At 35.8% G+C, this 22,280-nt stretch overlaps 1 protein-coding gene across 5 annotated transcripts in view; it reads right to left on the reverse strand.

The window, feature by feature from the left end:
- The window catches only part of LOC110453603 (kinesin-like protein KIFC3), a 69,532-nt gene extending 48,054 nt beyond the window's left edge, over positions 1–21,478 (reverse strand). For 2 of the 5 annotated variants that reach the window (XM_021502600.1, XM_021502606.1), the window contains exons 1-2: positions 21,381–21,478; positions 3,282–3,466 (exon numbers count right to left, since the gene is read on the reverse strand). In XM_021502600.1, coding sequence (XP_021358275.1) covers positions 3,282–3,308 — 27 coding nt within the window. In that variant the 5' untranslated portion in view covers positions 3,309–3,466; positions 21,381–21,478. Of the gene's footprint in view, positions 1–3,281; positions 3,467–10,371; positions 10,839–12,354; positions 12,508–21,380 lie in introns of those variants that run through there. The other 3 variants (XM_021502604.1, XM_021502601.1, XM_021502602.1) reach the window with 3 other exon arrangements.
- Between the last annotated feature and the right edge of the window lie 802 nt (positions 21,479–22,280).

Consider the following 22,280-nt stretch of genomic DNA (forward strand, 5'->3'; position numbering starts at 1 on the left):
ATAGATGATATAATGCTGACTATATAATTATGAGTTTTCTGTTTTTCTATTTACAATGGATCAAACAAATATAGTGCTATACCACTTAATACTATTAGCACAAAAACACATAATGCTCAACCTAGATATTATCATCTCCCAACTTGGTAGGTGGAGTTGAGCAATACTGGTAAAGTAAGTTAGCTGGTGTACCACCAACTATGCTGTCCCACTAGATCTATGACTAGGGATGATGGTATATATGACATGTAACAAAATACTTTTTTTGTTTTTAAGCACACATAACATTTCTTTCTCATGTACCGGTAGTCCACAAGAAAAGATGATTTCAAATCCCTGCATTTCTTGAGTTTTGTCATCACCCACAGAAAAAATTCTGACCAGTTACAACTAAATGTAGTTCATTTTCTGATTGATCCGTTATCTAAATCTCTTTTCAGACCATCTGAACAGTCTTATTCTCACAGATACTTGCAATTAAATTTCTCCCTAGAATGTAGAATGTAGAATTCCCTTCATATAAAGCTTGCTCAAATTCAATTAATTTATTCTGGATGAAACTATGCCATACTGCTGTAAAACTATGTAGAAATTGAACTATTTTGTCAAATTGGGATTATTGTACTTACAGAAATTCCATTGGAAAAAAAACACCTGAATGGATAGCACTTTGTATGTGACATTTCCCTTTTGTGACCTACCACAAAAGTAAACTACCCATAAAAACATAACTATTCACAATTTCATCAAATGTCAGTTGGTTAAATATGTTTTGGTCTTATCACCATGCTAGATTGATCAGCTGATTGATACAGAATGGAAGCTAGAACAGCTAAAGATTATATTTATGAACAGGAACAAAGGAAAGGGTGACCTGTACAAGGGAAGAGATTATTATCTCTGTCGATGACGAAGATAAATACTTAAATGGACTGTGTTCTGACTGGACAACAAAAGCGTCATAGATTTTATTGACAGGCTATTTATAGATTTAATGGAAATCAGATTCACTTTATTAGTAAAATACACACGATACTTTATAGCTACTGGGTGTCAACAAAAACGAGGTGTGTGACGGAAACCAAACACTTGTGATGGTTTGTGAACCTGAGACCTTTAAATAGTAACAAATTGTGTTTCAAATGGCTGTCAGCTTTTGTAATTAATACCAATAAACTCACACAAATATCAAATTAAATGTTTATGGCTTTACCATGTGAAATTTTCATGACTCAAACAATGTTGAGTATTCTGGTTTAAAGACTCTTTCTACCATTTGAACCAAAACGCGAAGTTTGTATTTTGCTAAAAAGCTTGTTAGGGATGTACGGGCTGGGATGAAATGATAAAAAGTTCTATGGCTAAGCTGCAGAGTTATATTCAATAACCTGAGAATAAACAGATAAAACAGCCTATGAAATATACACCACCCTACAATCTATAACAATAACCTGAGAATATACAACACCCTACAATCTATAACAATAACCTGAGAATAAACAGATAAAACAGCCTATAAAATATACACCACCCTACAATCTATAACAATAGCCTGCACAACAGGGCTGTTAGTAACATTATTGATCAGATATTTATTCAATTCATAGCGGTGCTCCGATTTCAAGGATTATTCAATTATTCATGTACCTTTTTGGCGTGAGTTACCTGTCATTACATTCCTCAATAAAAAAGAATCTGTTTATGTCCGTTCTGCTGTGCAAAAATGTAATATTGCAATGCATATTTTTAGTCAAGGATTCAGAAGGCCGAAACATGACCAGAGCTTTACTTCCTATAGGACCCAAGTTATCAAGGGTAAACATGCTTATAATGAACCCTATGGGACCTAAGACAAAGGTTCTTAAAAGTAAACATGCTTAAAATAAACCCTATGGGACTTAAGACATAAGTTCTTAAGAGTAAACATGCTTATAATGAACCCTATGGGACCTAAGACATTAGTTCTTAAGAGTAAACATGCTTAAAATAAACAAGACATAAGTTCTTAAGAGTAAACATGCGAGTAAATAAACTTATAATGAACCCTATGCCTATGGGACCTAAGACATTAGTTCTTAAGAGTAAACATGCTTAAAATAAACCCTATGGGACCTAAGACATAAGTTCTTAAAAGTAAACATGCTTATAATGAACCCTATGGGACCTAAGACATTAGTTCTTAAGAGTAAACATGCTTACAATAAACCCTATGGGTATGGGACCTAAAACATTAGTTCTCAAGAGTAAACATGCTTATAATGAACCCTATGGGACCTAAGACATTAGTTCTCAAGAGTAAACATGCTTATAATGAACCCCATAGGACCTAAGACATTAGTTCTCAAGAGTATACATGCTTATAGTAAACCCTATGGGACCTAAGACATTAGTTCTTGAGAGTAAATATGCTTAAAATGAACCCCATAGGACCTAAGACATAAGTTCTTAAGAGTAAATATGTGTACATTAGTTCATAAGAGTAAACATGTCTATGAAGAACCATATATGGGACCTAAGACATAGTTCTCAAGAGTAAACATGCTTATAATAATTCCTATGGGACCTAAGACATAAGTTCTTAAGAGTAAACATGCTTACAATAAACCTTATGGGACCTGAGACATTAGTTCTCAAGAGTAAACATGCTTATAATAATTCCTATGGGACCTAAGACATAAGTTCTTAAGAGTAAACATGCTTACAATAAACCCTATGGGACCTAAGACATAAGTTCTCAAGAGTAAACATGCTTACAATAAACCGTATGGGACCTAAGACATTAGTTCTTAAGAGTAAACATGCTTACAATAAACCCTATGGGACCTAAGACATTAGTTCTTAAGAGTAAATATGCTTAAAATGAACCCTATATGGGACCTAAGACATTATAGTTCTTAAGAGTAAATTAAACATGATTATAATGAACCCTTTTGAAAGTAAGACAAAACTTCTCAAGAGTAAACACATTTTAAAACAAAACATGCTTATACCAAAAGAACCCAAAAGGACTGATGGAACGATTTCTCTACGGTTAAACATGTCCTCAACATACCCCTTTTGATTGACAGGAAAGAGAAATATTCTGCAGTGACTGATGCTCCACATGAAGCATATTTCTATGAAAGAGAGGTTGAACACATTTTTGGTTTTTCCTAGAGTATAATAATGTACCTGTGTAGACTTTGAAAGTATCTCTTTTAAAAATGAAATATGTTCAATTGATACTCAGAAGGAAAAAGAAATTTTCACATTAAAAATTTGATTGCAATGTTTATACATACCTTAATCTTTGAGGGCGATGAAAACATTTTGTTGATCTATTAAAGCCAAATAGTGGTTGGTATATTTATCGACAGAAATTTAATCTGGATCACAGAATCCCTGTTGTGATATGTGCTGTAGATCTATGACATCCAACCATGGCTATTACTGCAGATGTCTTCTACCTTTAAATCCGGCGTCACATCTGAAAGTACAAAAAAATAAAATCCTACAATGTGCGTGCTTAGTACAGCAGGATATAAATATACTGATTAGGTAGGAGCATGATGCAGGCTTGTCTACACCTTCTCCATATATTTGTACTCTCTGACCCAAAGTAAATTATGGTTCACTGTTTTCTAATTGAAGGATGTGCATGCATGTATTTGCATTTGAATACATTCATGAACACTAAATTATGATTTGAATTACATGTACAATTGTATATATCATCATGAAGCTAAAACTCCAATAAATCAAATTAATTTTTAAGTTCATGAAAGGAAAACATCCAACCATGTGTGCAATTTATTCTGTTTTTGTTGTTGTTGTTGTTAATGTTGTTTATGTTGTATCCTCGAGCAAACTGGAAATGTTAATGAAAAGAAACTAAATTACTTACTACCTGCAGGCTGTTTTGATATTAGAACCAAACGAAATAGGGTAAAAAACGGCCAGGTTTACAAAATAACCACCATCAATTTAAACAATATGATACTGTTTACATCATACAACTTAACATAAAAATGTACTGTACATGTGTTCTATAATAGGTTTATTCTAGTTTTCAAAATGTCATAATAATCCAGTCACACTCTGACCCTATACTAGAACATGTATCCAAATTTAATTTATAACCAGGCAAAGCTCACAGTCACTCATTTAAATCTACTTTGTTCCTGTTCTGGGAGTCCGACCCCATTCTTGACAGCTTAATATATCAATCATAATGTGTGGAAATGCATTGTAAAATTTAATCAAAACATAATATTGATCCATGAAAATAACAAAATAAAATTAGAATAAAAATATTTGCCTACCGACCTACCCTAATTCTTTCTGGCATGTTACCTGAAATGCACATAAGTTTTACATACAATGTATATAATCCAATAAGTACATGCTAATAGGACGCTATTATGGAATTACATGTTCATATCAGTCAAAAAATGTATCCAACACGTTTTCATTTTTTAGCCACAGGAGAGACCAATCACAGCGATTTAATAACATCAAACTAACACCAAAACAAAAGAAAAACATGATATTGTAGCCCATTTTGACTTCAAATTTGTAAATTGAACAGAAACAGTTTTTAAGATAGTGATTCTATTTTTTTAAATTAACCACAATTGATGTTGCTCCAGCCTCAGCAGTTATGAGGCTTTGTCATCATGTCCTTAATTATACTGTTGAAGCAAGTTTGATGTCAGTACCGGTACATACATAAACTTTGACTGTACCCCGACTAATTGATGTTTCAACATCTGAGGCCAACACACTTGTGTGAGACAACTGACGATTAAAACAATGATATGAGGGACACAATAGACAGATAGAAATGGAATCGCTAATGCCTGCGGTCTCCTGCCAAGAATTTACAGTAGGGCATAAAACAGTTGGCATATATATATATATATAAAGGTAAACAATCAACGATTCCACCTGGATCAATAACGATAAGGAGTGGCTAATTGTAACAATACACTAAATCACTGTTCAAAGCGGCCCGTTCAAAGTGTTTCTTTATCATTTAATAAGTGGACCTACCCCAAGGACTAAAGAGAAGTTATATAATTTATGTGTGTAAATTAAAGACGAGTTGCTGCTCACAACTCAGCAATATTTCACTATTTAAAATATATTAATCATCAGGTTTTATTTTTCTGGGATCAAAGAAGTTCCATGAAAGAAAACTCTGAAGAATAAGAGCTAGAATAATGCAAATAGTTTGAGAATTAATTTGGTCCCATCATATATAAATGTAGCTGCATTTAGTCTAACAGGTGCATGATCACCTTTTATGAATATTACATTTTATTTATACAGGTAAGGTTATAAAAAGATAATAAAAGGTACTGGGAATGTTGGGCTAGATAAAAATTAACAACCCTTTGATTTGAAGATACCATGTGTTGTTGCAGAATGGCTTGACTATAATTACAGCCTGCCCGGGAGGGATTTTCAAACATTAGGGCAACCAAACTAGTTCCATCCCTTAAAGATCTCTCGTACCCTGGTCGTATCCGTCGGCTAGGGCTACCATCAATTGAATACAGAAGATTAAGATCTGGCATGGTAGAAATCTATACGCTGATAAACACCATAGATATAACCAACCAACAAATCATCCCTGCCTTAGACAACCTTAATACGAGGGAAAACTCAAAAAAATCTGCCTTCGACAACCTTAATACGAGGGGAAACTCAAAAAAAACTGCCTTCGACAACCTTAATACGAGGGGAAACTCAAAAAAAACTGCCTTCGACAACCTTAATATGAGGGGAAACTCAAAAAAACTGCCTTCGACAACCTTAATACGAGGAGAAACTCAAAAAAAACTGCCTTCGACAACCTTAATACAAGGGGAAACTCAAAAAAACTGCCTTCGACAAGCTTAATACGAGGGGAAACTCAAAAAAACTGCCTTCGACAACCTTAATACAAGGGGAAACTCAAAAAAAACTGCCTTCGACAACCTTAATACGAGGGGAAACTCAAAAAAACTGCCTTCGACAACCTCAATACGAGGGGAAACTCAAAAAAACTGCCTTTGACAACCTTAATATGAGGGGAAACTCAAAAAAACTGAAAAAAAAAATCAGTACAAGACCAACATTAGGGGACATGCTTTTAAAAATAGAATTGTAAATAATTGGAATCAACTCCCTACAGTTGTGGTGGATTCCCCAACCTTGAATGTTTTTAAATCTAGACTCAATAAACACTGGGTCAACCATCCAATCAATTTTTTACCATAGTGCTACTAATATGTAATATAAGTATATACGCGTCCTCTGCACAACCTGTAAATATGTGAACAACTAGGAAGAAGCGTCAACAGAAGCAATACTATGCTTACGAAGACGTCAACCACCATGAACCATGAACCATGAACCATTAAAAGTGCTATGACATTGATCCATGATAAATATAGCCTTTTTTAATCCATTACAACACAATTATAAACAAGTATATCAAAATAATGCTTTAAGATACTGATAACCATGGGATTTTCAATTCCCCATCCCTGGTAAACTCAACCAAAATATGAACTATTCTAATGAATACACTAGTTGTAGAAACAACAGTTGCCTGATGAACCCAACAATGTGAGAAAGCGCTTGCGACACTGTTATTTACATTATTTGTTTTCATTGTATCAATAATGCAATCATACAGACACTATCTAATTTATTTCTATGTATATAACGTAAAATATATTACCACAGGTTACACCTGTAGAGATACACACAGGTAAAAATGGTTGTGTTGATCTCCTCCCTGTGGGGGTAAGGTTTAAACTAAGATTGATGGTTGGCTGGACTTGACACTCAAAACAGTTCTCAATAATTCAATCAAAATTGGTCGTATGTACACTTACTGTATATATACATGTACCATGCTTCCTTATTTGGTCAAGAATACCCGGCTATTCAAAGAGAGGGTTACGTACGGCACTGTTTGATTCTATAAAATATATATACTGTCTAAACTGAACCTTGTATAATCTGTTATACCTGGTAAACTGGGTGATTCTGGACTCCCACTCCATACACCTGTACTATTAGTTGTTACTTGTATCAGCCCTAACATATTAACAAGTCGGTGTGTACTAATAACCAGATTTCACCCTCTAACATACATATATATCTAACATACATCCAGTCCATTGAAGAATGATTCCAGACAACATCATAGCAAGGTTATATATTTACAGGATTACAGCACAGCTGACAGTTTACATTAGCTCACATTGACAAATACATGTACAAACATAGGACATTTTCCAAGGAACAAGCATGGAGACTCACTGGTATTAAAAGGAGTTTTGAATGATTGGATTTTATAAGTGCTGGTGACCACTAAACAAACTTGACTAAGTAGGCACAATGTATCTGTGAGCTTGTGGTATCAGCTAACACAAGTAAGGTGGCTCAATTCATGAATTATTGAATTTTAAAGACACCTACATATACAACGTAGAGGAAGATATTTTATGTACTTTGTCGTAACTGCCACTGTATATCAATGTGCCGTAAGAAACTATTACCAAAATATCTATTATTAATGGTCAACAAGTTCAAACAGGAATACAAACATGTTGTGTGAATCAAGTTTCAAAATAATATATTCATGGTTGTTTATAGTGCTGAACGATCAAACTCCTTTTCCCTTTGCGCTTGTTTAAATTTAACACCAATGATTAAGAAAATTATACAGGAGCTGTTTTATAATATACACAACTCCACTACACGAATGGCCGCAAATACACCATACCTCCTACTCAGAATTTTATCTACACAAAACCACATTAACAGGCCATCATTAAACAGAAACTGTCCACTTGAAAATCGAAAGCAAATAACTTGAAAATGTCTTCCCCTTCCGAGGTAAGAAAAACATTTTCCAACTTGATTTACAGGTGTATATAAAGCGTATTCAGAAAGAACTTATTGTAACTTACAGAGAAACTTCTACATACATCTGAACACTTACTTTGTCATAAAGCAAATACTAGATCAAGAACACCTACATCCATGTTTGTGTATGGTGAAACCAAATCTTTTGTACGAAATACTCAACTTTCTGTTATTCTACTTAAAAGCTACAAATACATTTACCTCACTAGTCTATAGTCTGGAGGGAGGGGGTGAGGGGTTGTCACATATATGAGGTTGTTGTCTGGTCATATATCCTCTTAGGTCATATATATTTTCCTTGAGAGATCATATCTCCCCCAAGTCTTACTGTGTCACCTTTATGAGTTCTTATCTTTCTACAGGTCATCACATCTATAATTTATATCATATCCCTTTAGAAATCATGTTTCCCTCAAGGTCATCATATAACCCTTGCGAGATCCCTCAAGGTCATATTATATACCTTGAGATCATTCATATATCTCCCTAATAGTAAATATAGACCTGATATTGGGATTCAGAAATTTGCTATATCCCTCAATGTTCCAACCACTATTTCCTACAACCTAATGAGAGCCATATATCCCCTATTAATACCTTCTGCCTTGTTGTCCAAAGGTAGATAACAACTGTGTGGGGTCAAATATTCCATGAAAAAGAAACAGAAAATTCCAGAGAGATTTCAAGTTGGCCTGCACCCCTGGAAAATGCTGGGGAGTTAAGACAGCAAGGGTGTTTTAGTTTTCGCACTAACACATGTGTGATAAAGGACTAACTCCTTGGACAGACAAGTCGCGGGATTAAGCAGGGATGAAGTCAAAATTTACAAATTAGTGGAATTTAGATTAAATATGATAGTTAGAGGTATGTAAGTCATTTTTCAGGGGTCACAGCACTGGGCATTTGAGTAATTGGCAACATATGAGAATGAAATTCAAGACAATTGGCTGTCGGATTAGAGAGCTAAGGAAAATGGCACATCTTTAATTGAAATATGTGACATCAACAAGACAGCATTGAGAAGAGTTTATATATCCATTGTAGATTTCTAAACCACTTGTATTTGTCTCCCCTTGAAAGGCTATATAAACCATGTGATTTCTCAAGAGAAGACAAATTCTCATGTCACACCAAGAGGGGTCATTAATTTTACAGTGGCAATATCAATATCTGTGCAATATCAACACATTTTTGTATCAAATTTTTTTATCAATTTTTCAGACAAGTCCTGATCATGAGCATCTTTTTCAAAATTTTGACGAGTCCCATTACTAACAGATATATATATTGTGGATCCTTAGAAGGTTGGTGAGTTTTACAAGAAAAGATTATGTCTAGGACTCAAATATCTGAGTCCAAAAATTACTGTCATACATATATATATGTATATATATATGTATATTATAATACTTTAAAAATCAAAACAAGACTGAACCTCTAGGCCTTTTACTGCTAGTTGAATCAGTATGAGAGAATTATTTCAATAAAATAGTCTTTTTTTTCCCTGTTCCACCTATAACTTGTGCATGTTTAAAAATACACATCTATTTTTTTGTTAATATGCAAAGTCATGTTTTCCTGGTAGAAAATATGTGTTTGTGGGTATCAAAGATCACTATACCCTAGCTGTACATGTTTGTCTTTCCTGTCAAACAACAGCTTCCTAGATGAACATTTGTAAATCACTTATCCCTTTTTTTCTTTTCTAGGTGTTAAAAAGATTTTATATATATAAATAAATAAATAAAAAAAATATACAACATTTGATATAGCACCCTATCTAGCTAACTATAAAGTGCTTTACAGTACATAGCAATTAGCATATACATTAATCAATTAAATTTTGAGGAATTCGCAGGAGCTGCCTTATCAGGCGCTAGCTACTAGTCCTATACCACCTAGCTAATACCTCCCTTAAATGTCTGAATGCCTGTGTGGGTTATATCTATAGTGCCACCTCACTTGAACGCTACAGCACAGATTCCGCAACATCCACCCCAGACCAATTAATACTCCGCCTGGGTTGTTGGAGTTGTGTGGGCAGGAGAAAAACACTTTCACTAAATATTCATGCGTACGACGACTTCGGGGATCGAACCCCGGCCGCCTGCGTGGAAGGCCGGAGTGTTAACCACTCGACCAATCCGTCCATTAATAATATATGATATTAATCACATTTATTTTATAACTAGCTGTAATTTGCATTTATATATATATATATATATGGCTAACACATGTCTGCAAAAAGTCGGATAAATATGTAGTTTTATTTCAATAAAAGGGCATCTTTAAATAAATTACAGATCCATTGTTATTGAAACATTTCATATATGATCACTTTCATCTTCATTCTACAATAACTTTGATTCAAGTTCCTAGATATCTTATGAATAAAGTCCACATTGGATATGAACACCTGGCCTGAGTTTTTAACAATAAGTGTTGTTCAGTATAATATATATTTACCTTACCTGTGTGTATCGCAATAGGTAAAACACACATGTTAAATCCATGGGGCGGTGAAATCCTGTTCAATCCATTACATAAATCCACAACATACTTAAACTGCTGATGGCCAGTCCCAGAATTTGACCAACACTTAAAATAATTCTACCATCAACTTCATGTCAAAAAATTCACATCTGCATTTCATCCAATTCGGATATGATCAGATATTTACCATGGTGTAAAATCCTATTGACAATAGTAAGATTGCAGTGTCAGTCCTATTACAGACGGCAGTGTAGAACACCTAAACATTTAAATCCTGCTTCAAGGTCTGGATAGGTTTAAACTCCCCTTCACCATTGGTGTACACATACACTGGTTCAAACCAGACACAAACACCTGGATATAGACAATCCTTCTATTTCACACACAATTATAAAATATAGTTCGGTCACATGACCCATTAAATGCTGTCAACCTTTAATTTATTGTCCAGTGTATAAGTGTTCCACTATACAGTCTATCGCACTCTGATCTACAGGTCTATAATCAGATTTCTAATCTCTTTCATAATCCTACTCTCCCTTTAAAAAGATTTAGATAAGCCAATAGTATCAATATTTGTTTTGTTGTGTTATTATAGACTTTCAAGTAATTCACTTAGAATGCATTTGATCAACAACCAACAGCATGCAATCTAACAAAACATGTGAACAGTGCAGGACCAAAAGTTCACACTTCCTGAAATTCCATTCACAGGTGATTAGAAGACGAGGTATATTCAATTCTACTATCAAATCACATATCCACATATTTCACAGACAACTGTGAGTTTCAACTTTAAATTTCCTGAAGCAATCAACCTGTTGTGCCTTTAGTACCTGGCACACCTGTTAAGAGATTAAGGTAATTCCACTTCTCAATACCTCCGGACAGAAACATTTTAATTGTCTATGTGATTGGAATTAAGTGCTACAGAGTTATTAGTTTTCCTATTCATTCCAAACTTCAAAAGATGTTAATAATTCTTCTTATAGTTATCAATTGCAATCTCAGTTCATTTATTGCTATTGGAAGGGCATACAATGTATTTAAATATTATTGGTATTTTCAATGTATTGGGCCTAGCTATATAGGTGAGATGTTGAAATGACTTTGTTAAATGTCTGTAATTCTAAAAAAGCATTACTTAGCATTGGATATTTCTCTACAACTTATTAATCTAAAGTTCATTGTAAACAACCAAACACTTCTATTTAAAGCACAAAAACTCTTATGCTAAAGATATATGTAGCAGAACTTTGTTAGTCTGCTTTAGCTATTGTGTGGACTTACATACATACATATATTCCCTAATTAAAGAAGCAGAATCTGAAATCATCCATTAACACACAGGTAGTTATGGACTAGGAGTCCTAACAGAGTGACTTTACAGGAAGTTATGGACTAGGAGTACTAACAGAGTGACTTTACATGTAGTTATGGACTAGGATTCCTAACAGAGTGACTTTACAGGTAGTTACGGACTAGGAGTCCTAACAGAGGGACTTTACAGGTAATTATGGACTAGGAGTCCTACAGAGTGACTTTACAGTTAGTTATGGACTAGGAGCCCTAACAGAGTGACTTTACAGGTAGTTATGGACTAGGAGTCCTAACAGAGTGACTTTTCTTGCATCAGATGGAGGTTGGCATTTTTCTTTACAACTTGTTTCAAATTGAAAAGCCAAACTTTTTAAATTAGTACATTCAAGTTAGGAAGTAAACACTGAAGTTATATTATTCGCCAAGACATTCAAATATTACAATAAAATTTAAAATACAATGCTTCAATATTAACACAGCATGTATGCCAGGTGTATACTTGTATAACAAATAGGGATCAAGTAGCTGTATAGGTCACCTCAAACCTGGAAAGAGTTAGACATACAGAGAATCAAAATATTTTAAAATATAAACATGTTTTTTAAAAATTCAAACATAAACATTAGAATTACAAACCTTGTGATCACTGATTTTAACACTCCTTTAGGTATTGGTAATATTCCTGTAGCACAGTAAATGACTAGTTACTTACTAATTAAATAGGGCCTCTTAAAGTTTAACATAAATAACTATTCCTCTCTGTAAAATATTGAGAATTAACATTTTCAGCTGCCCAGCGAACTAATACAGGTGATTTTATTACCTCAAAAAAATCAATGCACACACCAACACTAAAAAATCCACAGCCTGGGCACTGTTTGGAGGTAGAGTCAACATTCAACCCAGATAATTTTTGAAAGGTACATGTTTCTCTAGCTAACACAGTCCAGGTACTGGTAGAAAAGAGTGTCTTTATACATATATACTAATAGTCTAGGTATTGGTTGGACCCTGTGTCATGTAATGTACGCCAATAATCACAGCAAGCTCCATGCCCTCCTTCTTCCAACCCCACCCAATAGACAGTGAACACAGCCAGCTATGTTATTCTGGGGAAGTGTCACACTCTATGCCCCCCCNCCATGCATCCCCCACCCCCTCCCCCCAATAAACATTTAACGCAGCCAGTTATGTTCTGGTGGGGAAGTGTCATTATACAACTTATCCAACATACACTTTTCCTAGGTGTGATCAAGTCATCCACAGTAATAAGGCACCTAAACAAACCTACCAGGTATGAAACTCAATAAATTTTCACCTGATGATGAAATTGTCGGCAGATCAAACAACCAGACCAGCAATACACAGGAACTTCAAAAAAAGCATTAATGCTTTTACAGCAGCCAGACAGAACCAATCAATGGAGAAACAATGGATGCTGTGTAGGACACACAGTGGCAATACACAACTTCAGTGGCCGCCGCCTACTTTGGCACACAAACAACTGAGGAATTTAAAACATCCTGATCAACTGAACGGACACGACAACTGAGGTGGTTTACACAACAAGACTTACAAAGAGCACAATGAAACCATGACATCATTAGACAACTTACAAGACAAAGCATTGATTTTTTTGTAATAGGGATGGATACACCTGTATTCATGAAACCATTCTTATGCTCAAGCATGGATTTTGTGCTCAAGTCTAATTCCTTTTCCAAGTTATGAATCAGAAAAAATATATCTTATTTTGTCAATGATTCGGAAAAAAATAATAGACTCAAAGCCGAATGCTGTTTACATTTGACTTTTGTGATCGTTTGACATGATTTTAGTGAGTTACAAAAAAGCTGATCTGAGCACAGAATCCATGCTTGAGCATGAGGGCAGTTTCATGAATGAGGGGCCTGTACAAATGTTTGACCTTGTTCTTGTTGATGGTTATTGGGGGGAGGGCATTATAAATATTTGCATGATACATTGGTGGTTCTTAACTTGCAATGTCAGCTTCAACTTATTCACCCCTGAAATTTCATAATGAACTATTCCGATCTTTGAATTGGAGGAGTTAAAATGTGTCTTCCTTCAGGGGTAAATGAGTTAAGGAAGTCATTCTTGAAAATTGTGCAACTATAACAAGTTGATTTTGGTTCAATCATCATGTACAATGCATCAGAAACACAAGTGCACAGAAACACTTGGCCTCATGCAGGAATAGAAAAAACCCTAATGGATAGCAGATCTTTGGCCAAGGCTTATTGACCTGCAGCAGGTCTTTGATACTTTTTTTCAAAATCCACTTCACACACCAGAACCATTGCTGTGTAGACAATCCACTTAGCTATTCAGCTATCTAAATGTTTGTGTTATATACATAAAACATATCCATTGTTTGTTTTCACTTGAAGTACAGTAACCCTACATGTACAACAATGTGTGTTCTGAATGTCACATTTTGGAGAGTTGAAGCTGTTTTCAAGTAAAAATATAACAAAGGTGCTGTTTGAGTCTATCACTGAAATTGTAACACGAGTATTGAGCATACAGGTCAATGTTTTTACAAAATAATGCAGCATTATTAGTTTCTTAAACATCTCTTGAACATTTATCGTAGAATATATATACATTTATATATCTAGCTAGACTATAGATTCAAAATCTTATAATAAATATGTAGACTGTGCTATAGGTAAATGTCATTATTCTTCTCCAATATTTCTATAAAATGGAAATGAACGACAATTATATTTAAATTTGATTATGAAAACCTAATTTAAAATTGCAGATTTAACTAGTAGTCAAAATATTAATCTTCCTTATAGGCATACTGGGCTTTTCAATCTACTTTGATTATTTTTGAAACAGGATGATTTACCTGGGTAGTCTTCTCACAGGTAATCATGATCTAGACACAAAATTAACTGCTGAACAGGCCTTAAGGTGGCTCCACACTTTCGTAATTAACCAGCGAAATTCGTTGAAACTTTCATATAATGGTTATGCAACTATGTAGAGTTGATTTTATGAAAATCTAAACACTCCGATAGTTAGGGGACTTTTTTGGAAAAAATACCAAAAAATTGAATTTTCGTCAATTTTAATATTTTCCGGGTTTTTTTTGGGTGTGACATTGTTCGGAACAATAACAACAATAATAAAATGAAAAGAAGCATTTCTAATTAACCCTACAAATATTTTATTTATCGCAAAATATGTAACACATGTTACACAAAGTGTTTTTTATTGAATTTGAACGGATAAAAGTGATTATCTACAAGCTAAAAGCCAACAGGACACAAAGATCTATACATATAGAATGGGAAATTGAACAAAATATACACAATGGCTTTATAATTAATTTATTTTACATTTTACAATCACTTCGATCCGGGTAAGAGTTATCTTCCTTGAAAAAAATCGGAACTTTTTGCAGAGGGGTGACATTTACACAATGACAGTTGTCCCTGTTTACATATAACAAAAATGATGGAAATAAATCAAAAATATGATATCAAAATTATCAATTTATTGTTCTTTAATGGAACCAAATTACCCTCAGTCATGTACACTTTGGACATCATTCCACAGTCCGCTAACTCACGGTATGTTTATAATTACATGTCAGGTACATATGTGACCAGAGGCTATCGCATGGTATGCCGTTCTCAAGTGCACTCACACATGCATTTTATAGGTATCTTGATATTTTACAAAACATTATTTTCACAGAGTAAGTAGACTTCATTTGTAAACACGATTTAATCGACAGAGCAAAACTTCCTCAACAGCGAAAATCATAACGACCTCGAGCTTATGAACTCGTGTTGCACATGTGAGGTCGGTACGTCCACATTCCATGCGTTTCCTATATGACCTTCTTGAGGTCGTTTGGTCTCTTGTCACTATCTTCCCGTGAGTCTGTTTATGTCTATGAATTTGAAAGCTTTATTCCTGAAATACGTGTGATTATACATTTCCCGGTAAAATCTCGATATCGGGTGTTGACATATCACCGGCATGCACGTGTACTATTGTTTACCAGGGGCTTGTTCGTGTATGCGGAGCAAGCGGTTTGACCGTTTATAAATGTAACAATTTCGGGTATAAATCCTGGCGGACCTGCAAATGTATATGCAGGCCTTGCAAGGCTTTCTCACGGCTCCCCTGAAAGCAGCATCAGATTGCTAGGTCCGACCTTATTTAATGAACGAACAACAGTGGTCCGATCGGTTTGACAGTTTAAACGAAAACGGTCAAGGTGTAACTATAATTTGCACAACGACATTGAATGCCCGATACGCAATACGGAAATGACGACACGGTGTACATGCACATTTCGATCAAGGTTATTGAGTCCGAGCTGTACTTTTTCCGGAAGTACGTCACGAAAATGGACGCTGATGACGATGTGTGGAGCCACCTTAATCTAGATTACAGGTAGGGTACCTATAGCTACATTAGTGACCAGTGATCAGGAACACAGGTATTTTATTTTTGTGTCCTGATGAATTTTATTCACTCTCCCTATGTACTATGGCCAGTGATCAGTGTGATCGATGAATGAACCAGGCCAAATTCTCTGGATAATTTTAACTATACTTTGTATTCACATGAACATACATGTATTTGTCAATATTACAATAGACTGCTGTTTGAAATAACAAAGAATAAATAATAACAAATTGTATTTCATTGATCAATTTGACTTTTATTTAAATAAACAGTAGTTTAAACAACATATGTTAGTTAAATTGAAGTCAAATATTTGATATACATGATTACATGTACATACCAATTTCCACACCAAACCACCATTATGCCTTTTGTTTGTTATACTATTCATTAACCTACATGTATACATACCTTCTAAATTCACAGCTCAGCTTTCCTTGCACTTTTTTCCCCAAAATATTTGCCAGCTCCTAACATTTACAACAGCCAGTACATTATTCCTACAGGTATTGGAAAAATATGGCATTATTTTTGTTGAAATTGGGAAGGTTTTCCTCATTTTTTTTATCTTTATTTCGGAAAGTACTTTTTTGCTTGGGAATCGAAGCAGCCTGTATTTACTTATAATTATACTGGCACCAGAGAAAACCTAGATTCCGATTGTTAGTCGTGTCTTAACGACAATAATGTAAATATATGGTGTATCAAAATGGACAAAATCGGAATAAATACTTGTACATCTGAGGATTTTTGATGGCATGATACTGCCTATTTGCTTACCTGGTACATGGCAGCACAGGAGCTCCTTTCGAATAACTGATAATATCATATGAAATATTTTAGTTTGAGATATTATCACTAATCAAGTAAAAATATTTATTATTCTGCTTCTGCCAAGTAATGTCCACAATTGATTATAATGACACTTTTGTTTTTGGAGTGTGCATGGTTAAAAATTGGTTAAAAACAGGATAAAAAGATGGAAATTAGGCCAGTGACAAAGATAACCGAGATCTAAAGACCCCTAGGTCATCTGAGGTGACAGTGTCTGCTGGTAAGGAGTTCCATTCCCTGATGGTGCATGGGAAGAACGAGAACTTCCTGTAGTCCCTATACGTACCACATGATGGAATTTGGAACGAAAGGCTGTGTGAATTCCTCGACAGTCTGCTGGGTGGAATAAGCATGTCGGAGTTGGTATGTTCACGAGGTTGTGGTGGATCTTGAACAGCATACATAGTCTTGCTTGTTGTCTTCTGTCTTTCAACGACGCCCAACCGAGGTGCTCTAGTAAGCTGGTGACACTAGCTGTCCGTCTGTAAGTGTTGGTGGCATATCTAGCAGCCCGTCGTTGTACCATTTCCAGCCTGTCAATGTCTTTCTGTTGGTATGGGTCCCACACAGTGCGTGCGTACTCCATAACAGGTCTTACTAAGGTGGTGTATGCCTTTGATTAGATGCTTTCGGAGTTGATGTTGACATTTCGTTTTAGGAATCCGATGGTACGATTCGCTTTGCCACAGATGTTGCTGATGTGTACGCCCCATTTGAGATCTTGCGTGATGGTACATCCAAGATATTTGGCTGATGTCACTGCCTCTAAAACATGTCCATGAAGGGTGTATTTGTGGTTTATTTTGTTTCTGTTTCTGGTGATGGACAATACTTGGCACTTTTTCGGGTGAAATTCCATTGTCCATTGCTGTTCCCATACTGCTAATTTTTCGAGATCTTGTTGTAGAATGTTTGCGTCAGTGTCCGATGTGATCGCAAGATAGACTATTGTGTCGTCAGCAAACAAGCGCACTTTAGATGTGATGTTGAGTGGCATATCATTGATATAGAGGAGGAACAGACTGGGTCTGATGACAGATCCCTGTGGTACTCCAGAGGCTACATCTACAGAGTCTGATGTTTCTCCGTCGACTAAAACTGATTGTACTCTATCTGTAAGTACCGGGGACTCGATCCAGGTGTTGACTTTGCCTCAAATGCCATAGTGCTGTAGTTTATGGAAAAGCAGGCTGTGGCAGACTTTGTCAAAGGCTTTCGAGAAAACCCTGACAAGAATGTCTGTTTGCTTCTTATCCGACATGTTCTTAGTGATGTCCTCAACGAATTCTAGAAGCTGGGTCTCACATGATCTTTGTCGTCTGAATCTGTGTTGTAGGGGATAGAGGATGTTGTACCTATCTGTATGGTTCATGATGTGGCTGAGGATCTTGCAGCAGATACATGTCAGAGATATAGGTCGATAATTTTCTGCCTTGTACTTCTCCACTTTTTTGTACACAGGGCTAACATTGGCCTTCTTCCAATCAGATGGTATATTGCCCGTTTCGATGGAGAGTGAAAATATGATGGTAAGTATGGGCGAGACGTGATTGGCCATTTCCTTCAACAGTTTGGGTTTGATTTTATTGGGGCCGGCGGCTTTGTGTGCTTTGTCACTCCCTGTTCTGTTATATTCAGGTCCTCGATAGTGTTATATTCTCCGGGCATGTTGATGGTGTTGGTGAATTCCTGCCTGTTGATGTTGACTGTCGGGGAGAATGCGGACTGAAATTGTTGATTTAGGATATTGGTTCTGTCTTTTGCGGCTGGATGTAAAATGTCGTTGCTTCGGAGAGGTGGTATTCCCGATGATTCTGTCTTCTTGTGCTTAATGTACGCCCAGAATATTTCGATTCCACTATACTGGTTGTCTATTTCCTTGGGAGTGATGATGTCCTCCACGTATTCCCAGTAAGCCCTTCTGAGACCTTTCTGTACTAGGGGCCTTGCCTGTTTGTATTTGGTTCTTCCTGTGGATCATCTTCCGGAGATCCTTGGATATCCATGGTGGGCTGTCTTTGGTCTTGGCCAGCTTCTGTGGGATGTGGGTGTTAGTGATGTTTTCGAGTTGTTCTTTGAAGTGGTTCCACAAGTCTTCCACTGTAGTTCCTGAAGCTACCATATCTCGAATAGTGGTGTGCAGGTTGTCAATTTATATTGTGGGACATTGTGTCATACGATACAATAGGGACCTATCTTTAACTTATCGTTATCATTAGACTGAAGGTTAGTCTTTCATCAAATACCATTCTGTGCTCTCATTGCTTGTGTAATGCAATTTTATGTTTGCCATGTATCTTTTAACTGAATAAACATTATTATTATTATCTGATGATCGTAACGAGCTCCTATGATGGCAGTAAATTGTGGCATGTATGCCTACTTCATCTTCATCTTATTGACTTCCTCCGTTGATACCGACGATTACATAAGTAGGGTCATTGTGCTTTTGTGCGTTAATTATGTACAATGATTTTTTTTTATTTTTATTTGCTAGCCTATAGGATAAAAACAGGTTAAAAGCAGTGAGTGAGTGTTAGTTATGTTGTAGGTTTTGTATATGTTCGATTATTTTGTATACATGCGGTGCATGTCCTGAATTCTGCTAGTGTATTTGATTGGATTATTGTTGTATTATAGTGTATGGAAAGAATGAGTGTCTGTATGTGTGTTTGGATGTGTAGATATGTCTGTAACTACGGTCGTGTCTTGACGTGTTCTGGTGTCTGCTGGGATGAGATTGTTAGTGTGTATTGCTACTTGTTGGTGTATTATTTTGTAGAGAAGAATAATGCGTGTTCTTGTTCTGCATGTGTGTAGTGTTGGCCATTGCAAGTTGTGTATCATATCTGTGTAGGACATATCGTGCTGCTCTCCGTTGTACTTTTTCTAATTGGTTTATGGTATTTGTATAATGTGGGTCCCATACTGAAGACCAGTATTCAAGGTTTGGCCTTACAATGGCCTTGTATGCATGTTCTTTTATGTGTGGTGAATTTATTTTTAGGTTGCTGTTCAGAAAGCCTAGTGATTTATTTGCATTTGATGTGATGTTGTTAATGTGTTTGTTTTTAGTTGTTTTGAAGTGTGATGCCTAGATATTTGTTTGAAGTAACATATTCTAGTGTGTGGTCATGGAGTGTGTATTGGTGTTTAATTTGTGTGCGTTTTGGTGGTATAGTGAGTATGGTGCATTTGTCTGGGTGGAATTTCATGAGCCAGTCCTCTTCCCATTTACTAGCTGCATCTAAATCTACTTATAGTTTTGTCGTGTCGTCTTTGTTGTTGATTGTTTTGTATAGTATGCTGTCGTCTACGAAAAGTCTTAGTGTACTGTGTGATATGTATTCGGGGAAGTCGTTGATGTATATGAGGAAGAGGACTGGTCCCAAACAGGTTCCTTGAGGCACTCCAGATCATCCGTTACTGGGATTTTGTCGGAGTGTTTGCCTTCAAGTACTACTGTTTGAGTGCGTTTTGATAGGAAGTCTGTTATTCATGTTAAAGTGGTACCGGTGATCAGATGCCGTCATAATTTAGCTTGTACTGTAGGTGTTTGTGTGGGACTTTGTCGAATGCTTTGGCAAAATCCATTATGATAATGTCTGTTTGTTTGTTGTTGTTGTGGTTCTGTGCGAGGTCTTGTATGAATGTAAAGATCTTGATGTGGGAAAGCCATGTTGTAGGTTGTGCAGTATTTTGTTGTCTTCTAAGTGTTTTATGGTTGCGCTTGTGATGATGTGTTCTAGGAGTTTGCATGCGATGATATTGGTCTGTAGTTTGTTGGGTTGTATTAAAATTGTATACTTTTTTGTATATGGGGTTTACGTTGGCGTGTTTCCAGTCACTGGGTAATGTACATGTTCCTGTATCGAGTGATGTTTGGATATTTTTGTTAGTATAGGTGCTGTGATATCCTTGAGGTCTTTAAGTATTCTGCCGTGTATATGGTCTGGGCCTGTTGCTTTGTGTGGGTTAATGTTATTTAGTAGTTTGTCGACTCCTTGCATTGGCATGTGATGTGAATATTGTTCTGGCCATGGTGCGATACTTAAATTGCGTAACTTCTATAAATAGACTGCGGTACAAACTGCATTCTTCAAAGTCATTTAAATGACAATTCAACATTTAATTTTCATCGAAATTAAAGTCGGCAGAGTTTTACAAACATCACTGATCAGGTATCAGTCATATTGTCAAAGAAAGGCGGTTACCAGACTCTTCATCCGAGTTCTCGTCGAACATAAAATCAGTTGAAAAATAAATACAACATTCATATCTAGGGCCTACCTGCGTGCATGAATGTTCTATCTTTGTTAAATAGGCATTGACAATCATGTAGTTTTTTCGTGGCACGCAATGAATCTACTTACTTGTATGTTTATATAGCGATGACAAACAGGCAATGTTGATTTGCCTACAATCCAGACACCTTCATCTGTTCATTTCCCCTCACATATCTGTTTCAAAATTTCCCGAACTTGAGTACATTGTGATTGACGTCATCAACTTTTGTGTACTTAGATGAAGTTAAACGGGACATGGAATAAATAAGAATAAGTTTTTAATAAATGGTAGTTTATCAGTGATAACCAGTGGTTAACTAATTCAATCAGCAATTAATGTTCATATTAAACTTGCTGTTTGTTCGACACAGATAAAACTATTCATACACCGTAGCAGGGGAAATAACTCTTACTAAAGCAACAGTGCAATCACACACTGAAGCTTTCCATACAATTAAAACCCAGTAAATGTCTCTTGAAATGTTTACAAAAAACATACAAAGTGCTGAAGTCTGGATAACTCGCTTACTCCCACGTTACATTGTATGAAACCACGTCAAAAGTTACACTGAGAGGCTAACTGTTAAGTTATCCAGAAGTATTGGCGTTTCAGGAAAAAAGTCGAAAGTTGCATGGTGTCCTTCTCTTCAAAACTCTCCAACTACCTGAATTCAGGCGCGTAACAACCTATGTAGCAAAAAAGCCCGGGCTTACACATCATTTTTGACAAAATAAAAAAATAAAAATACACACAACATAGACTATATGATATAAAATATTAAAAAGCAATGACAGGTGTTTTGTATCTGCTATAAAGACCGCCAACTAAAATGCTTCGTTGCAATCAAAGTCTCTAACAAATGTAGAACTGAGGTTAGCATATTCATACGGCATGGTAATCGCGCCAGTGGAACTCTAGCCTTGCTAATTATCGGTGTACCCAAACACTAACTCTAGTTTTCCCTGTGAAATAAAGTGTTTCTAAGG

The sequence above is a fragment of the Mizuhopecten yessoensis genome, unplaced genomic scaffold (assembly GCF_002113885.1).
Source record: "Mizuhopecten yessoensis strain PY_sf001 unplaced genomic scaffold, ASM211388v2 scaffold7473, whole genome shotgun sequence".
NCBI lineage: Eukaryota > Metazoa > Mollusca > Bivalvia > Pectinida > Pectinidae > Mizuhopecten > Mizuhopecten yessoensis.